Here is an 18,637-nt window from a genome sequence, read left to right as displayed (position 1 = left end):
ATGAACACCAGGAGAAAAATCTCCAATGTTTTGCCCATGGGCACTGCATTGGTGAGCCCCGCTGAACTGCACAGGAACCACCAGAAACTTAGGACTTTGAGATGCTCAACCACATAAGGCTCCTAACTCTGCATAACAGGAAAAGTTCTACTTTTAAGGCATTGTAGCGCCCAGGCCCCATCTCCTTCCTTGCTCCTTTGCAGGCTCAATGTTACAGAAACGATAAAACTGAAGAAACAAGCAACTTTTATGACTAAAGAAATGCACACCACCCACGCCACATCTTTTAAAAGAGCACTTTGTATTTTTTTTTGTGTTGTTAAAACCCGCACGCCCTAGAAATACAATAAAATTAAATTTTTTACATTTGGAATAAAAAATATGGTTCGATGACAAATCTTTTAACATCTAAAATAATAATAATGGTGGGAGTTCAGGAGGCACGTGGCCAAAGTGCCCAAATGCTTAAAGCATGAGCAGGGAAGTTTCGGTGGTTCTTTCAGAATCTGAAAGAGAGCAGGGAAACGAGAAATGGAGAAACAGCCACCGAGCACCAATAGTGAAAAGAGCTCCCTTCTTCCATCGATAGCCACTGCCTTTATTTATTTAAATAAATAGTGCCATCATTGTGTTTCATAGTAGAGTAGGAGTCATTTCTTAGAAATGAACTGGACGATGCACAAAGTTGTGGTGAGATGGGGAAACCAGTTGACTAATGCCCAGGATGGTTTCAGTCGACTTCTGTTGTCCCACATGGCCTTAAGAACTCATTTCCTCTTTCATGAAACCACTTGTTTGATACTGTAAACAATAAAAGTTTTCGTTAGAACTGGGGCACCAGGCCCGTATGCAACTGCCTCACGTTGGGCATTGCGGAACAACATTTAGCTGAAGCAGCAAGGGGGGAAAACGAGTTGCATTGCACACATTCCTCCATTTATTTCCCCCTTCGCCACATATTATAGACTGTAGAAACGAGATAAACACACTGGAACCAACCCCAAATCTAGATCTTGTGACGCTTCAAAATTAAAGGTCCGATCCATCCCACATGTGCATGCAGGAGGGGGACTGGGAAAGAACTCAGCTGAGCTCTCTCTTTCCCTTTCTGCCTGGCCTTCGGCCACACAAACAATGGGCACTCATGGGAGTAACTTGTGCTCATGACCCCGGGGGTGAAGAGGGATAGCTGGGTGTGTCTATGGATCTTCTGTTATGATGGCATGCCACACCCAAGGGCCAGCGGAAGGGACAAAGGTTCCCCACTCCTGCCTAGTGTTTAGTGAGCCTGTCCTAAAACCAAAGACCTGGGAGTCTTACTTACCCCACTTGCACCCTACTAACACCGGACATGCCGCATGCCGTGTCCGGTAATCACCCTCTCCACTTCTGAAGAGGTTATACCAAAATACCGCAGTCCCCTGAAAGTAAAGGAAAAGCCTTCACTGAAATAAAAAGTACTATTTGTGCATGTTTCTGTGGGCATCTGCCACTGAACCTATAGCTTGCGTTAATACAAGAAGACCACAATCACTTCCAGTCACCTCCCTGCTTATAAATTTCCCTGTTGCCGCTTTTAACAAGCTTGCAAAGGTAGGATTGTTTGGCCCAGTTCCCATGTCACATCAAACCTCCATTTAAAGCAAGCTATGGTTTACTGTGAATAAGTAGCATTCTGGTGCATGTCGAGTGCAGCCAATACTAAAGGGGACTGCTGTCAGCACCAATCACCGGACAAGTGTCATGGGAACATCCGTGCAGCATGCACCAGAATGCTATTTGTTCACAGTAAACCATAGCTTGCTTTAAATGATGGTTCGGTGTGGCATGGGAACTGGGCCAATGTGTAGAAAGTTCCTGAAACAGTGAACATCATACAGGCAGGGAATGATTTTAAAATTCAGGCAGATGCTTCCTGAATCAGATTTAGCAGACGGCCTGATTGTATTTTTTTAATTAGTAGTGCTGGAATGTGCTTACTTTTAATCATTTTGCATTGCAAATCTAAGCCCAGAAATCACTATCACATTTGTTATTCAACCCAGTTGCCACACCATATGGTCAACTGGGCAGGAGGGGTGCGGAACAAAAAGAAGACTGGGAAATATTTAGAGTGAAAACAGTGGTCATAGCAGCTTTAGTGGGAAAACATGAGTAATAGACAAGTTCAGCTGTTACCTTCTTGGGCCAAATTGCTGCTCCAAAGTCTGGGAAAACTGTGGCACCTCCAGCTTCTACATCACTCATCTGGGGGGGTGGGGAGAATATCCATAAAATTCATTGATGATTTGTAAGATTGCATAGATTCATGTATTGTTTCCTCTATAGAAATGTTAAGTCAGTTATTGCTGTCTGACTTTTAAAAGCTTATACAGTAAATATGAGATGCCTAAAATCAATGGCTAACAAGGGAGTCTTAAAATGCTTGACTTTATCTGGATCAAGCCACAATCCATAATCTAATTAATCAGAGCAAAGGACAGATTAGATTATGGGTTGTGGATTAATCTGGATAAATGATAGCATTTTTAAGACACCCCCCCTTGTTAGCCAGTGATTTTAGTTATCTCATATTTACAGGGTTTCAAAAGTCAGACAGTGGTAACTGACTTACAATCTGGTTTAAAAATAAGTATGGTGCCTGCTTTCAATTGAAATTAATAGTGCAATCCTATGCATTTGGAAGTCTCACTGTGATCAGCAGAGCTTATTCCCTAGCATGTGTGTTTAGGATTGTAGCCTAAATCCCTTCCAGATTTTATTTTTATGGTACTCATTTGGTGAGAAAAAGCAACTTTGCCATTTAGCCACATATTTCCTTAGCAAATTTGAAGCATACCTTGGCACTAATAACACTGCTCAATTATACATGTCTCAGAGTGAGTCATTTATAGGTCTGACATGTGGCAATAAAACAGACACTGCTCTATTTCTGTGTTAGGAGTAATTTCAGGCCAGTGAGCCACCAACTTGTACTGTAATGGAGTGACACTTACTTCCATGCAATGATTTGAATCCTAAGCTACTATTCTGTTTATGCAAGGATTGGGAGGGGGGGGGATAACAATTTTTGCCAACTACCCCCTCCATCTGCTCTATAACTCATATCATTTCCAAGGTCCACCAACCCTCAGGAACAGATTTCCAGGAGTGCAGTTGGTGCAGAGTGAAGTGGGAAACAGAAAATCACTGTTCTGCGAACAGAACTATGTTCTGTTGATGGAGGTAAATTAGGACCCAAGCCATTGTGTTTAATTAAAGAAAGGAAGTAAGATTCTTCTAAAGAGGTATAAATCAGATTCAGCTCATTTCAAAGACGAATCCAAAGCCAGTGGCAGCAGTGAGAAGAAAAATATTGTGGCTCTGTCTAGTGCATGGGTAGGCAAACTAAGGCCCGGGGAACAGATCCGGCCCATTCGCCTTCTAAATCTGGCCTGTGGATGGTCTGGGAATCAGCGTTTTTTTACATGAGTAGAATGTGTGCTTTTATTTAAAATGTACCTCTGGGTTATTTGTGGGGCATAGGAATTCGTTCATATTTTATTCCCCAAAATATAGTCCTGCCCCCCATAAGGTCTGAGGGACAGTGGACCAGCCCCCTGCTGAAAAAGTTTGCTGTCTAGTGCTATGTGGAATAGCTGATGTGGAGATGAGAATTTTTGTACAAAACAGATTTGAAGATCCGTATGACCCATTAAAGACTACTAGGTTGCCATATAGTGGCCGTTTTAATATATGTCCAGGTATGCACAGCAAATTCAAAAGGGCAATGGCAACATAACACCAGGAACCAGCAGCAGCCCCAAATCTTGAAAATATGCCCCCTTGATTTAATTGGATATTACACAAACACACAGAATCCCTATCCTTGCAGACTAGTTTTAGCTATTCCTGTTGAACTACAGACACATTTTTATAATACACAAAGATACTGTGGTGGTCTCCAATCCTTTGGAACTCCCATTCCTCATGCCTTTTACATTGCAGATTTTTAAACGTATATATATATATATATATATATATATATATATATATATGCAGATATATTATAATTTATAAATAAATAGTACCTTAACCACAGCTCTTACTGAAACCACAACTATAGCAGCCAGCTCAGCAGAGCAGTTTGACCAAGGAAATCTCCACATTCAAGGTCTACATTGAATGGCCACAGCACTGAGGACCAGGACCAGTTCAACATGTTCTTGAATCACCAGGGTCAGAGCAAACTTTCTCATAGTGAGACAGGTAGGCACCTAGTGCTCTCTTCTCCTACCCCCCCCCGAACTACATGTGTTGGTTGTGCATCTCATGTAGAACAGAGGCATGGAAGTGTGATCTGGATCTGTCTGGTATGAGAGCATGTGAACTTGCTAAGCCCACTTTGGCTACATCCAACGCTATTGCTGCAGGGCTGACCCAGGGAGAAGGTGCAAAAAGGGTTAGCCACCCCTGGTCTACAGCCTGGTAAATAACTACATTTCATGCAGTAAGTTGTATTTATGCCAGTGGCATGACAAAGAGGTCTCACTCCACATATACAGGAATGGTCATACTTACATAGCTTAAAAAAGTGGCCACACGATTCCCAGTCCCTAAATGCTTGAAAACATCAGGTTCCTCTTTCTATAAAATTAAATGAAAGTGAACTGCAAACTTCAAGCACGCTTAGAAGGACACAGAGGTACTTACATAGTTAAGAAACGTCGCTAGCCTATTTCCATCCGATTTGAGTGTGTTGTCAAAGGGTCGCTGAAACAAACAAGAACTTTAACCCAACTTCCAAGGTTCCCTGTTTGTAGCTTTGGAAAGCACGATGTGCACCCCTGATCCTATGTGCATCTATAGTGTTTGAGAGGAAGTTGCCCAATGGGGGTCATCCTAAGGCAATTGTGCACTGAATTGCAGCCTTTAAAATCCCAGGCTAAATAGTTGGCTAGCTTATTTATTAATGTGGCATAGCATACAAGGCCAATATAGCAGTTCCACAAAGCCAAAGCTTTGTGTTTCATCCTGTGACCAAACAAGGCTTGTTCCGCACAGGCACCATGCATGCTGGCAAGGTGTGAGAGAATTCTTTAGCTGCCCAATCAGCACCTATGGTATATTTATGGCTGACATCCATGACACTATACAGGTAAGTGTTATCTTGGGACATCACTGCAATTGGCTGTGCTTTATTCCTAAGATCACAGGTAGCTGGATCACAACATTTCCAAAAGGTGGAATTAAACTGCAGAAAAACCTGTGGCTGAGCCAAGAGACCTGTGATGGAGACTAGAGAGGGTTGTGTGAGTGTGCGCAAGTGGCTGTGTACTACTGGCTGGAGAGAGAATGAGCAGCGCTTGTAGCCCTGATCCAAAATCAGCCATGTCTGCACGGCTGCTGTTGAGTGCATAAAAATATGTCAGATCTCATTAGGAATCTCTCTTACCTCTAGTTTGACCCTTAAAAATCATGTAAGCTTAGCAGGAACACAGAACATCTTTGAAATTGAAATCTTACCCGTGAGAAGTCAAAGTGTGGTTCATACTGTCCTCCCATGCCGTAATTAGCAACCTAAGGTAGGAGGAAAATGACAAAAGAAAATGTAATGAAATGGAAATAAAAGATTTCTTCTGTAGGTTAAAAGAAGAAACCTAGGTGATCAGTTGTATCCAGTGCTGCTGCTCCACTTAAGCAACAGAAATCCACTTGCATAGCAAACTTGTCCCTCCTCTGCTTTCCTTTGCAGTCCCCAGCGCAAAGCCCCAAATTTCCCCCAGAGAGCAGTTCAGTCTTGAACATATAGAGCAATGGTTGATTAAGTCATTCTCATTGAGCAGACTCATTGAAACCAATGGACTTCCAAGTAATTTAAGCTTACTGATTTCAATATATATCTCAGTTGGACATCACTCAAGAGTCTCAGATGATATTGCTGACATAATGAAAATATCAGACAGTTAGTTGGAGATGTAGGATGTGAAGAGGGAGAAAGTATTATGAAGTGAAACTAGCTTGTTCATGACTGAATTTCACAATTTTGTCCTGGATGGAGTTCAAAAAGCAGCAACTGGAGGAGACATGGTCTCCATCCACTACTGCATTCACACCTCCCATTGGCACGCTCTGCCCCATGAATCCATAACCTCAGCTCTTCAGCCTGCGCTATCTGCCAGAAGCTACAGCATTCCCTAGGATCTGGTACTCCCAATGCACTGAACTGAGATGAACCAAACCAATATGGAAACACCTCAGTGCTGAAAATCTCTACCGATTCAGATAAGGGCCATATTCAAAAGCAGTAATTTATATGTCAGGTTGCTGGGGGGAGGGGGGTTGCTAAAGCAGCACTCCTGGGTGCACATGTGCATTCAGAGACATCCCTGGCGCCCACATGGTCCCGTTCCACCTCCGAAATTAAGCCTTGAAAGAAGTATTCTGTTGCAGCCAGTAGACTAGGCTGCAGTGTGTGCTTGGTTGCAGGGCACGTGTGGTTCCCACAACACTTTCTCCAAATTGCCAACGGGCCCATAGCTCCCCAAAGTTTGGTGACCTCCTGGCTACGACCTGCCCAGCAGGAGGCTTGCGGAATGAACGTAATATTATCTTTCCCTTCCTTTGCCTCCTTTTTCGATTCCGATTCTTTAAGTTATGGCCCCAGAGTTAACAAATGCCCCTGCTTCATAAATTGCAGCATGGAGACTGGGGTACTGATTATTATTTTCCGTGCCTATGAAAGAATAACTGCCAATGTGCTTTTGTACTTACCTGCAATAATTCAGCTGTTTTCTCTGTTAATCCTGTGATCTGCTCCATTCGATGATTCACTTTGGCGACAACAAGATCATCATTTTCCTCCAGCCATGAACTTGCAGAGGAGAAGATTTCACAGAGAAATTAGACAGTTCTCTCCAATCACTGTAAAATGAAGTATATTTCCCCCCTAATCCACAGCTCCCTGCATTTTTGGCTATTCTGGCTGGGGTTGGTAGAAGCTGGAACCCAACAACACCAGGAGATGTTCCCCATTCCTTCCTTTATCCTTTGTCACGGTCCTTTTTTTGGCTACTTCTGAGAAACTAGTACCACAGCCATTCTGTCTTTAAGACTTTTATTGTGCCTGATATTTACAATGTGATTCAGTATCAAGAATACATGTCTGATCAGTCTGAAGAAGATTCTCCCAATGCCTGTCGTCTTCTCCTCCCCCAGCATAATAAGCGTGGGATTCCTGCCCTCCTCCCTTTGCGCTTGCACGCTTTGGAATGTCTCAAGTCAGGCATGAACTTAAAAGGGCGAGGCATCTCCCCGCTGGACACTTCCCCAGATCCCTCCCCCTGATATCCTGTCTCAGGTTGCAGTAAGGGCTCTAGGATGCTGCCTGAGCCATGGTGCCTCTCTTCTGCGATAGTCAGGGAATGTTCACTGCTAGAACAGTCCCTGACATCCTTTTACTAATCTTTAAAGAGAAGTTGACAAATTGCTTCTGTGAATGCTCGGTATGTGTTCAGTTTATAAAATATAAAACCCCAAACTTCTCAAAGTTTCACCTTTCATCAACAGTACTACTTGGAAATGACTCCTACACAGCAATGAGAATGATAATGATCCTCGGATAGCTTACCGTACCTTTTAGACACCCGGTAGTTTGCCACAGTTAATACGCCCGTCTTGGGGTCACGTACAGTAGCTCTTGCCAACTGTTAGCAAAAGGAAGGCAAGGTTTAATAACTTCAGTAGCACACATACATAAAAAAAAATTACTGTCAAAATTAATACAAGTTGCACCTCCTGTCCTTCATTCACAGCCTTCCCATTTCTGCATCGGATAAAACTCTGTAAAAATGTTATGGGTAGATGATTTTATCATGTATACTGAGAAAGATGATATACTGCATTACTGGCAATGATAAATTTATCTCATATGAATTTAGGCTCCATCATAAGATTTATATAAACCATGCCGTCTAAGAAACAGGTTTCGGAGAACAAAACAAGAGCCTTCAGCTGTGATAAACTCTTGATGATTACATCTTGCATTAGTCAGTGCAATGCAGAAACAAACAGAGAGTGACTATGTAAGAGGCAAGGAGTCCATCTTTTGGTTTACGGGCAGTGTTGGGTAAGGGATGATTGCAGAGAAGCCTCCTTAACCAACCTGTCAGATGTTTTGTACTGAAACACCCCTCAGCTCCAGCTAGCATGGAGTTGCTGTCCAAAACCTTTGGAGGGCACCAGATTGGGGAAGGCTGCTCTAACGGAAGTGCCAGACACAATGAATGAACACACACATTATATCTGCCAATAGGTCTGTACCAATCCTGGTGCCAACTGCTGCTGACTGAAACAGACCAGTAAAACCAGTGACAGCACCTGACCAAGCATCACTGCACCAAACGCCTGTGATAGGAGTGTCTTCTTCTTTGAGGCAAATGCACAGAAAATATGCTTCTGGAGTGCTGCTAGGGTTGCTGCTATCTGGAAGCACCTTCAGATTTAGATGAGGGGTGGGGGACCTTCTTTCAACCCAAGGGTCATATTCCCTTCTGGGAAACCTTCTGGAGATCGTACCTCAGCGGCTGGCAACTCAATAACAGGGCCATGCTCATAGTTGTCCTATTTGTTTCTCATTAACAGATGCCGCCTGAACAGTTAAAACCGCATACGACTAGAAATATTAAATGCATTCACAAGACTTGTGTAGCTCAGTGAAGCTGAGGAGGATTAATTATCCTCAAAAACAGGGTGAGGATTCCTACTATTTCTAATATATCAACGCAAAGGGCTTAACTGGAAAAAAACAGAGATTAGTGCAAAGATTTGGCACCGAATTGCTCTGAAAGGCAGCAAATTCTAATACGGAACAGCAACCTGAGCCAAAACTGGGCTTTGAGGGATAGCATGGGGGCCTCAGTTGCTAACTCAGAAACAAGAGAAATGAGTGGAGGGAATGGTATTACGAAGATGGAACTTGCCAGCAGTCCATTTTGGGCAATAGTGAGGGGCCCTGGCCTCCCTCATTCCTCGAAGTGACCCTCCAGTAAAACTTGTTTCTGTTCAGCAGTTATGATGCTGCCACATTTATTTAAATCAAACTTAGGCTAAGATTTACTGTGTCCATTACAATCTACACAACAATAGCTGTTTTCCACCTTATTATTCCCCCCCCTTCAGTGTTTGATAATGTTTTCCTCCAGATTCTCTCATATGCTCTGAAATCCGCCTATTAATTTTCTTGTCTTGGCATGTAGTTTTTGGCACAACGAAGTGCCAGAATTCTGATTCATCTGCTATTCTGTTGCAGGCTCTTGCTCCACAAATAATGGTCAGAAATTTGATCTGTTGAACTTTAATGAAGTTTTGCTTACAGTGATTAAAAACTCCATATTTATGCCTGCAATTGCATTATCCTTGCCATACAGTTCCTATCTGAATGCTTCAGCTGCCATAAACAAGCAAGAAAAGAAAATACACAGCCTACATCCTAATATTAACTAGTGATGTGATATAGCTCCTCGGCAAAATTTGGAATCAACTCAGCGGTCACAAGCATCACTGGATTACTATTGCAGAAAATGTTCACCCCCCCCCTCAAGTTCTGCATTGACCTGTAAAGTCAATTGCACCTTCTCATATTAAAATGTCATTGTCTTTATCCAAACCGTGGGTGCTAATTTTACCACAAACAGAGCTAAGCAGAAGTCACCAAAGGCTTCAGGAACCATTGGGGAAGGCATTTGGAGATACTAAGCATTGGAGAATTGTGTAGTCCATGAACATTATTATGAACTCGTCAATTACATATTTAACTTCAGCAATATCACAACAGGCACTGGCAATCCTTTCAGTTGATGTTAGACTGTTGCCTCTGCAACAACACTTCTCTACACTCTACCGTATAGTACAAGTGGTTATCCAATACTCATTGGATAAGAGGTAGATGAAAAATAAAATTTCCTAACCCAATCACATCTGCATTTGATGAATGTTTTGCAGAGATGATGCAATTAACATTAATGCCAAAAGATTTGTTCCACTATAAATCTTCATTTTTAGCTCACTTATACTACAGTAAAACAACTTTATTTTAAGCAAAAATATCCAATTTATTTAGTCTTTTCCCCACAGGCTGAAATCACCATGGTTTCAAAGTAAAACACTTTGTACAGCCCAGAAGGAATGTGATCTTGATTGCTTGCCTAAATACATCAAAGCAAAGTATGAAGAAGCTGTGCATTTTTAAAGACCTGCACACCTTTCAATTTCAAACACCCTGCTGATTCTGAAAAATAAACCTTTCTCAAAACTAGATGCGCCTTCATTTAAAAACTAAAGCTGACTTCACAAGTAAAATTCCATGTGATTAGGAAGCATCTTGGCAATACGGAGTTACTGTGACTTTGTTGAACTGTATTAATTGTTTTGATGAATTTGTTGTTTGATATGCTATTGTCTTTGACAGTATAGTGATTGCAATGTTTGTTGTTCTTTAATGCTATTGTGATTATTGTAGGCCACTTTGAGCTCAACATTTGTTTTTGGTAAAGCAGAATACAAAAATTAAATCTACTAAATCTACTCAAATATCATGCCAAAGACTGTCATTCTGGAAAAGTGTTGCGCTTCCAAATGCACCTAGAAATGTACCTGGGGAGGATTTCTTTTTAAACAACAGACATAGAAAACATGCCTGCTGCTTTTCAACTGTTTGGGTTTATTCAAAGCTAGGGTAAGTTGCTGTTTTCTTAGTATGAGGTAATGATGAACCATCAGGAAAACACCCCAGAGTTTACAGAGGTGAAAGCCGTGAGGCAGATAGAAGAATTTCAGCCAAACTGGCTGATGAACCAAGAGTTATTACTTTAAAAGCATCTCAAATAAAATCCATGCTCTCCAAAAGATATCCGTTCCTTATTCCATCTCCAGGGGGTTACATTATTCAATTATCAATAAAGGTAGAAAAGTTATACTGACCCTGTGCTACCGACTTTCTTTTGTTACAGCTGCATGAGCAATAAATGCAATTATATTTTCAGTACCAGAGTCTTGTAGAATGCCACATTATGAAAGAGCGATTTTTTTTAATTCATATGAAGGGCCATAGTTCTTGGAAAAGAACATGCTTCAATGAAAGAGAACATTGGATCATAGGGTTCAATTCCTGCTATCTTAAGTTAAACGGATTTCAGGTTAATGGGTGATATGAAAGACATCTGAAAGAACCTCTGCAGTGTGTCTCGGTCAAGGAAGACAATACCAAGCTGGACAGGGCAATCATCTCTCTCAATGGTTTTCTTAGAACCTTATGCTAAAGCATGGTTTAACACAGGCATCCCCAAACTGCGGCCCTCCAGATGTTTTGGCCTACAACTCCCATGATCCCTAGCTAAGAGGACCAGTGGTCAGGGATGATAGGAATTGTAGTCCAAAACATCTGGAGGGCCGAAGTTTGGGGATGCCTGGTTTAACATGAAGTCAGTGAGTCTCTCTCATTTCCTCTCTTTCTCTGGCATGGCTGCAAGGATGAGACTGGAAGTTTTCACTTCCATTAAAAAGAAACCTAACCAAAATTCATCATTATGTTCTTATGTGAAGGGTCAGAGCAGAGTGTACAAAGAACCCCCCCCCAAAAAAAGATGGTTTATTGAAACAAGTCAACTTCAAACCATAGTGTATGAAGATGGTTTGTTTCCCTAAAGTTTAGGGTTGGCCTTAAACCATAATTAATATTAACATGTTTAGGGGTTGGCCATAGCACTGAAAATGGAAGTGGCATCTTCCTTGGGACAGGGGTAGGCCGTGAGGGTATGCCTTGAGGCTGAGTTCAGAGTTATGCCCAAACCAGGCGAATACAAGGCAGCTTCATATGTTCTATGAATTCAGTTTTCACTTCTAATTAGAATGGCTTTAAAACTATATGCAAGGGAGCTCAATAAACAACATTTAAAAAAATGATGTGGCTGCAACAGTTATAAAAATGGTTGGGAAAGGAAGAAAAGGGGTCAGAGACTGAAAAAGGTCATTATCAAGTGGTCCAATAGAAATATTTCTCATTTCAGTTTTGTTCCAGGCAGCACATTATAATGAATAAAACATTCAAGTCAACATCACCGGTCTAGCACTGCCACAAATCTTGTACTGTGTGTTTTAACAACTAAAGGAAGAAAATACTAGCTAGTTAGGTCTACTAGGTAAAGGTAAAGGGACCCCTGACCATTAGGTCCAGTCGTGACCGACTCTGGGGTTGCGCGCTCATCTCGCATTATTGGCCGAGGGAGCCGGCGTATAGCTTCCAGGTCATGTGGCCAGCATGACAAAGCCGCTTCTGGCAAACTAGAGCAGCACATGGAAACACCGTTTACCTGCCCGCTGTAGCGGTCCCTATTTATCTACTTGCATTTTGACGTGCTTTCGAACTGCTAGGTTGGCAGGAGCTGGGACCAAGCAACGGGAGCTCACCCCGTCACAGGGATTCGAACTGCCGACCTTCTGATCAGCAAGTCCTAGGCTCAGTGGTTTAACCACAGCGCCACCTGGGTCCTAGTTAGGTCTACTAACTATGGCCTAAAATCTCCTTAACTTGTGCTGTTTGTGTCATTCAGACATAGTTTGGAGCCAAGAATTAAATAAAGACAGCTATAAAAAGAAAAGGAGAAGAAAAGAGTAGGAAGGAGTTTGTGTTTGGTATGAAAAATACACTTAGGAAGGCGGAATGGGGTGGGGCGCACTTATGCATGGCCCGCTGACATGTGCGGGGGGGCGGGAACAGAACCCTCACGCAAAATGGTCACCATACATACGTGAAAACTGCATAACCCAAACCCTTGGAGCCACCCTGCAGATAGTGGAGGAAGGGAAGAGAGCAAAAGAATCCCTAGTACTCCCAGAACCAGTGCGGTGAGTGGGCCTTGTCCCCCAACGAAGCTGGAGAGCTTAAAACCTCCTTATGTGCCCGCTAACTCCAAACAGACTCAGTGAGAAAAGAGCTTTTAAGCTCTCTGTTTTGCTTGGATTTAACTTGTGCAACTTCAACCAGCTCACCTCCAAACACATTATGGCTGAAATTGCTCAAGATAAATGTGTGTAGGTAAAAAGGTAAACGACCCCTGGGTGGTTAATTCCAGTCAAAGGTGACTATGGGGTTGCGGCGCTCATCTCACTTTCAGGCCAAGGGAGCCAGCGTTTGTCCACAGACAGCTTTCCCAGTCATGTGGCCAGCACTGCTTCTGGCACAATGGAACACCATGACGGAAACCAGAGGGCACGGAAACGCCGTTTACCTTCCCGCCACAGCGGTACCTATTTGTCTACTTGCACTGACATGCTTTCGAACTGCTAGGTTGGCAGAAGCTGGGATAGAACAACGGGAGCTCACCACCGTTGCGGGGATTCGAACCACTGACCTTCTGATCATCAAGCCAAAGAGGCTCAGTGGTTTAGACCACAGCGCCACCCACGTCCCTATAAATGTGTGTAAGATGTGATTATCCTGTAACTTGTTACTACCACTCCTCATGTAGCTGGGGCGAACTTTGCTTCACCACAGTAAATCACACTCTTGGAACTAGGACAATGGGTTCTTGACATCTCTAAGTCATCCAAACTCACTATTTCAATCAAAATATCACATTAGCCCAGTGAAAGGCTGATAAAGCAGCCACTGACTAAAGACTTGAAACACTTACTTTTGGTTTAGCCAGCTCCTTAATCTTCTCTATTTCTTCATCAGATAACACCTCATAGTACCTGACAATGTGAGGGCTGTCCCATTCATCCTCTTCTTTAAAAGGTGCTATAAGGAGGTGGGGATTTCGGTTCCCATTGTGGTACCTACAGAACAACCTCTTCTGTCTTTGAGGTGTCTATGAACAAATTCAGATAAACGTACTATTTTGAATGTTGAGTTTAGGTTCAGTCAAGGTTAAATAATCTCTACATATAAATAGACTTCAGTGTTATGTCTAATATTAATTGAGCAGTTATGCATTATAATTTGTTGGGAAACCATCTTCAAGAGTACATATCTGAGAAAGGTTTCAAGGGGAGTTTCAAGAACAGCTTGACAATTTAACTAATGACCAAGGAGTGTGGTGGGTTCTCCCTCACTGAGTATCCCTACAACTCTTATTATTCTATATACCATGTTTGGTAGTTATGTCCCCAAAAATCAAATATAGCAACATGATACTTCAACAGTTCCTCTTAATCATTTCTCATAAGTTAAACTCGTGCTTCTGAAAAAAAAGGTATTAGCTTACAACTGGAGTCTCCACTGATACGAACAGCAGCAGAAAGGCTATTTTTAAAAGGGTTTGAGATTATGATTATGAATAAATTGTTGGACATGATTCAAAGGATCATACCGGTTTGGGGAATGACACCTGTTCAGAAATAGCAACTTTGTGATTTCCAGTCTGATACTGGGTTCAGAATTTTGACTCAGAAAGATTGTTTTGCTTTTGTTTTTATTAAAAAAAACGACTTAACGTTTAAACTAAAATATTCTGCACACCTGAAATTCCCTGTGGACTTTTTCAAAAGCCAAAGGGTAGTGTCAGCTTGTTTGGGGGGTGCATTCCCAGAAGATTTACTGCCGCACAATAGGTTAAATCTGCCTTTGGAATTGTCATTTTCTCACCATTTTCACACCTTCTCCTCTGCAAAGAGCCTCATAGATTTCACGCTCTGGCAGGTAGTCCTGGGGCCTTTCATATATCCCACCGTGTGTTGCTGGCTCTATCGTATCTGAGGTCTCATTGATTGTCTTGGCTTCTTTTTCTTTTTCCAGCAGCCTCTCAAAGTACCGCATGTTGCTGCCTGCCCTCTCGTGACTGGGATCTTGGTTGGGAAAGAAAGGCGAGAAAGAGAGAGAGAGGAGACAGATAAAGTGATACTATCTGAGGAATCTGATCAAAGGGGGACTTCAAGCCTACAACATTACACCAATTATTTTGTGCAGTCAAGTGTACTCTCCCCTCCTCCCAACACTACTTGAAAAATAAAACCACGGAAACTGAGCTCTCTGGAGTCAATTAAAGTTAAGATCTTGATTCTGGTTAAAAGTAAAAAAAAGCACACCAAGGGAAGAAGCAGTTCAACTGACTCTTTCAGTGCGATAAAGAATACTATTCCTGCTATACCACATATGGCAGAGGGAGCAAACATGGTGCCCTCTAGGTGTTATTGGACTCCATTATCCACCACCATTGGCCATGGGCTGATGGGAGCTATAGTTCGATGCCACCTGGAAGACACAACATTGTCTACCCCTGACATATAGCATCTCGTCGCCCTTAAAAGGAGCACAAGCTGCAGAATAAAGGAAGCATCTATTTTCATGATGATCTACCCAACAGAACATGCCAGTCAAGTAATGGAATGAGAAATTCTTTGCACCGCCTCCAAAGCAAGCTAAACTTTCTAGTATGCGTATGGTGGACAGCAATAAAAAGGTTGGCTCTAAGGTTCAGGATATTTTGGAGACACTTGCAGAAAAAAACTTCAGAACAGACCGGGGGGGGGGGGAGGGCTGAAATGACAAGAAACCATTCATCCATTCATTCCCCCCCCCTCCCGCCTTCAAAATCTGCTTTCTGGGTTTAACTTTTTCTCTTGGAGAGGTTGCAATAGCATTGTGGGATGGGAGAATCAGTGCTTAAAAATAAAAAGGCTGCCACAACAAAAACTCTATTTCACCACTCATGGATGGTTGGCTTAGCCATGTCACTAACTGTTTGTTTTGCACCGTTAGCCAGAAAAAGAATCCTTGCTGTCATTTAAAACAAAATCAACCCCTCAATCCACATAAATCTTCATCCCTTATAGAACCAGAGATACAAAGCAAAGCATGCATGTACTATTCTTCACTGCAAGCACATGGGTTTGTAAGGATGCCTGCATTGGAGGACATTACAGGTATCTTGCTTTAAATTTTCTGTGCATACAGAAGCAGCGAGAACATGGGTGTGAGCATTCCTTCTGTTGTTCTGTGATCTTTTCCAGTATTACTTGCTGGTGCCTAAAGCAACCAGCCAAAGCAGCTAAGTTTTGCCTCACTCAGAGTCCCTTCCCAAGCTGTTAGTCATGCCCCCAAACACTCTTTGTGAGCTGGGGTAGAAACAGAGACTACCATGAAACTGAAGCAAAATGATGTTACTGAAATGTTCCATCTTGAACTGTTACACATTGCTTCTCACCACCCCTACAACAGACTACTAGACTGATTAAAAGGAACGTGCCTAAATCAGCATTTCAACACCATCTCCCATACTTCAATGCCAAATTTAACACCAGCATGTCATCATTCCTATAGTTACAGGTAGGTAGCTGTGTTGGTCTGACATAGTCGAAACAAAATAAAAAAATTCCTTCCAGCAGCACCTTAAAGACCAGCTAAGTTTTTTATTTTGGTATGAGCTTTCGTGTGCATGCTCATACCAAAATAAAAACTTAGTTGGTCTTTAAGGTGCTGCTGGAAGGAATTTTTTAAATTTTGTTTCGATCATTCCTATAGGAATCACAAGTGAAGGCTGGTCCATTATGTCAAATGGAGCACTGCCCCCATCAACCTCAGGCAGCCCCCACCTGCCTGCCTTCTTACAACCAGTCCAGGGGGTGACATAATCTGTCAGCCTCCTCCTCCTCTGCCTGTGTTGCCCTCTTAGAACTCAGCAGGGGAAAGGGTGGGTACAGAGTTAGTTGGATCTGCCTGTCACTGGCTCTGGCTCTGGCTCCCTCTACTGTTGGTCTCCCTGCTTTCTCACCTATCACTGCTCTCACCCCACCCCACCCCACCCCGCCCAGAATGGCTATCAAAATTTTACCTGCTAAAAAAATATATCCAGAACAACGTTCAAGTTTCCATTGTCGGCGTAAGTCGAGGAATACCTAATGTGGTTCCTCCAGACGTTGCTGGACTCCAGTTCCCATCAGCTCCAGCCAGTATGGCCAGTGGTCAGGTGTGGAGGGAACTGTGGTCCATCAACATATTGAGGGCACCATGTTGGCTACCCCAATTTAAGGGATTCGTGAGAGAAATAGAGTGGATTATTAGATAAACTGAACTTTAATCCAAGTGACTGACTGGTGCCAGATGTCACGAGGTAAAGGAGTGACTCAGAAACCTTCCATGTCTGCTAGTTTGCCAACACCACCATATGTTTCTGAAAGGAATTTATCAAATCTGTCCAAATGTGTGGTGATGTTGATGAATTATGCTCTCTAGACAATTCAGAAATCCTGCTGCAGGATTGTGTTTTCATTTTATATTCAGTGTAAAACATTAACATTTGATACAACATGACACCTCAGAGGGCTTTTCAAAGTTAAAAGTAAGTCAAGGATCATTTAATCATACATTTAGAGTGAAGCTGTAAAAGCCAGCAACTAGCAAATGGCATGCAAAATGCATGAAATACCAGGAAAGGGATGGGGTACAGAGCATATAGGAGAGGAAGCTAAAGGGAAATGAGCCATTTTCAGGTCCAGTAACTTAACTTTAAACGCCTGGCCTTGTGAAGCATAAGGAAATAGAAGCTGAACTATTGTGAGCTAAGTTGAATAGTTAGTCGAAGAGTTTATGTACCCGAGGAGACAAATTCTACTCTATGGGAACAAAAGACTTGGCAGAAAATACCCAAATAACTGAGGCAATACAGCACACTAAATTCAACAGGACTTCATTCCAAGTACAGTGGTACCTCAGTTGCCAAATGTAACCCGTCCCAGAAGGCCGTTCAACAACTGAGGTGCAAAGGGCGGTGGGCAAAGTCAATGGAGAAAAACACAGAGTGGAAGCCTTTCGACTTCCGAGGAGTGTTCGAAAACGGAAGGAATTACTTCCGGGTTTTTGGCGTACAAAAAACAAAACATTCAGCTTCCAAGACGCTCGAAAACCAAGGTACCACTGTCTAGGCATATAACAGGGATGAGAAACACCTGCCCTCCATTGGTCAGGGATGATGGGAGCTGGTAGTCCCGTCACAGGTTCCCCCTCCCTGGCACACAGCGGTGAGGCATCAGGAAAGAAGTGAAAATCTTGGCAGGATTTCAACACAGAAAGCAGGATGACTCTATGCAATGAAGCAAGTTGGTTGGTTGCCTCCCACTCCCTTCCACTTATGGAAACCTTTACCAGATTGAAGCTGGTTCCATGCCCTCTCTGACTGCTTTTGTCTGTATAGAATGTGCCCTTCAAATGTGATGTCTCCTGCTGGATGCCTCCTGTGCAGGGGCATAGCAAGGGGGAGGCGGAGGGGGCGGCCAGCTCCCAGCTCCGTCTTTGGGGGGCAGCGCGAGCGCCAGCGCTGGCACCCCGCTATGTAGCGCACATGTGCAGTGTCGCTACGTAGTGATGCATGTGTCCTACGTAGTGACGCATGTGTCGTATGCAGCGGCGCATACATAGTATGTAGTGAAGCTGCACTACGTAGCAACGCCCTGCCCCCGGGTGCGCACCATGTTTGCCGCTCCGGGTGCCCGAGTGGCTTCCTACGCCAGTGCTCCTGCGTACAGAAACCTCCGACTGTAGAGAGGCTAGAATGTAACACTGCCCCACCCACTTTCGATTTAGGCCACGCCCACCTCTGCCACATGATCCCTGGAAGGTTCCCCAGGAAGGAATGCATTCCTTAGGCTGGGACGCAGTTCCTCT

At 43.0% G+C, this 18,637-nt stretch overlaps 1 protein-coding gene across 8 annotated transcripts in view; it reads right to left on the bottom strand.

Annotated features, from left to right (window-relative positions):
• Positions 1-281: 281 nt before the first annotated feature.
• Positions 282-18,637, bottom strand: part of P4HA2 (prolyl 4-hydroxylase subunit alpha 2) — a 47,310-nt gene continuing 28,954 nt past the window's right edge. For 3 of the 8 annotated variants that reach the window (XM_088661888.1, XM_035105418.3, XM_088661886.1), the window contains 9 exons: positions 14,624-14,823; positions 13,671-13,847; positions 7,615-7,685; positions 6,754-6,853; positions 5,506-5,559; positions 4,693-4,752; positions 2,179-2,247; positions 1,325-1,421; positions 282-801 (listed from right to left, as the gene is read on the bottom strand). In XM_088661888.1, the coding sequence (XP_088518014.1) occupies positions 731-801; positions 1,325-1,421; positions 2,179-2,247; positions 4,693-4,752; positions 5,506-5,559; positions 6,754-6,853; positions 7,615-7,685; positions 13,671-13,847; positions 14,624-14,823 (899 nt within the window). In that variant the 3' untranslated portion in view covers positions 282-730. Of the gene's footprint in view, positions 802-1,324; positions 1,422-2,178; positions 2,248-4,560; positions 4,753-5,505; positions 5,560-6,753; positions 6,854-7,614; positions 7,686-13,670; positions 13,848-14,623; positions 14,824-18,637 lie in introns of all 8 variants that reach the window. The other 5 variants (XM_088661887.1, XM_035105416.3, XM_035105417.3 and 2 more) reach the window with 2 other exon arrangements.

Source organism: Zootoca vivipara, chromosome 2 (assembly GCF_965207765.1).
Source record: "Zootoca vivipara chromosome 2, rZooViv2.hap1.1, whole genome shotgun sequence".
Lineage (NCBI taxonomy): Eukaryota > Metazoa > Chordata > Lepidosauria > Squamata > Lacertidae > Zootoca > Zootoca vivipara.
Note: the sequence above shows the minus strand (reverse complement) of the source record. Positions and strands in the feature narration are given on the sequence as shown.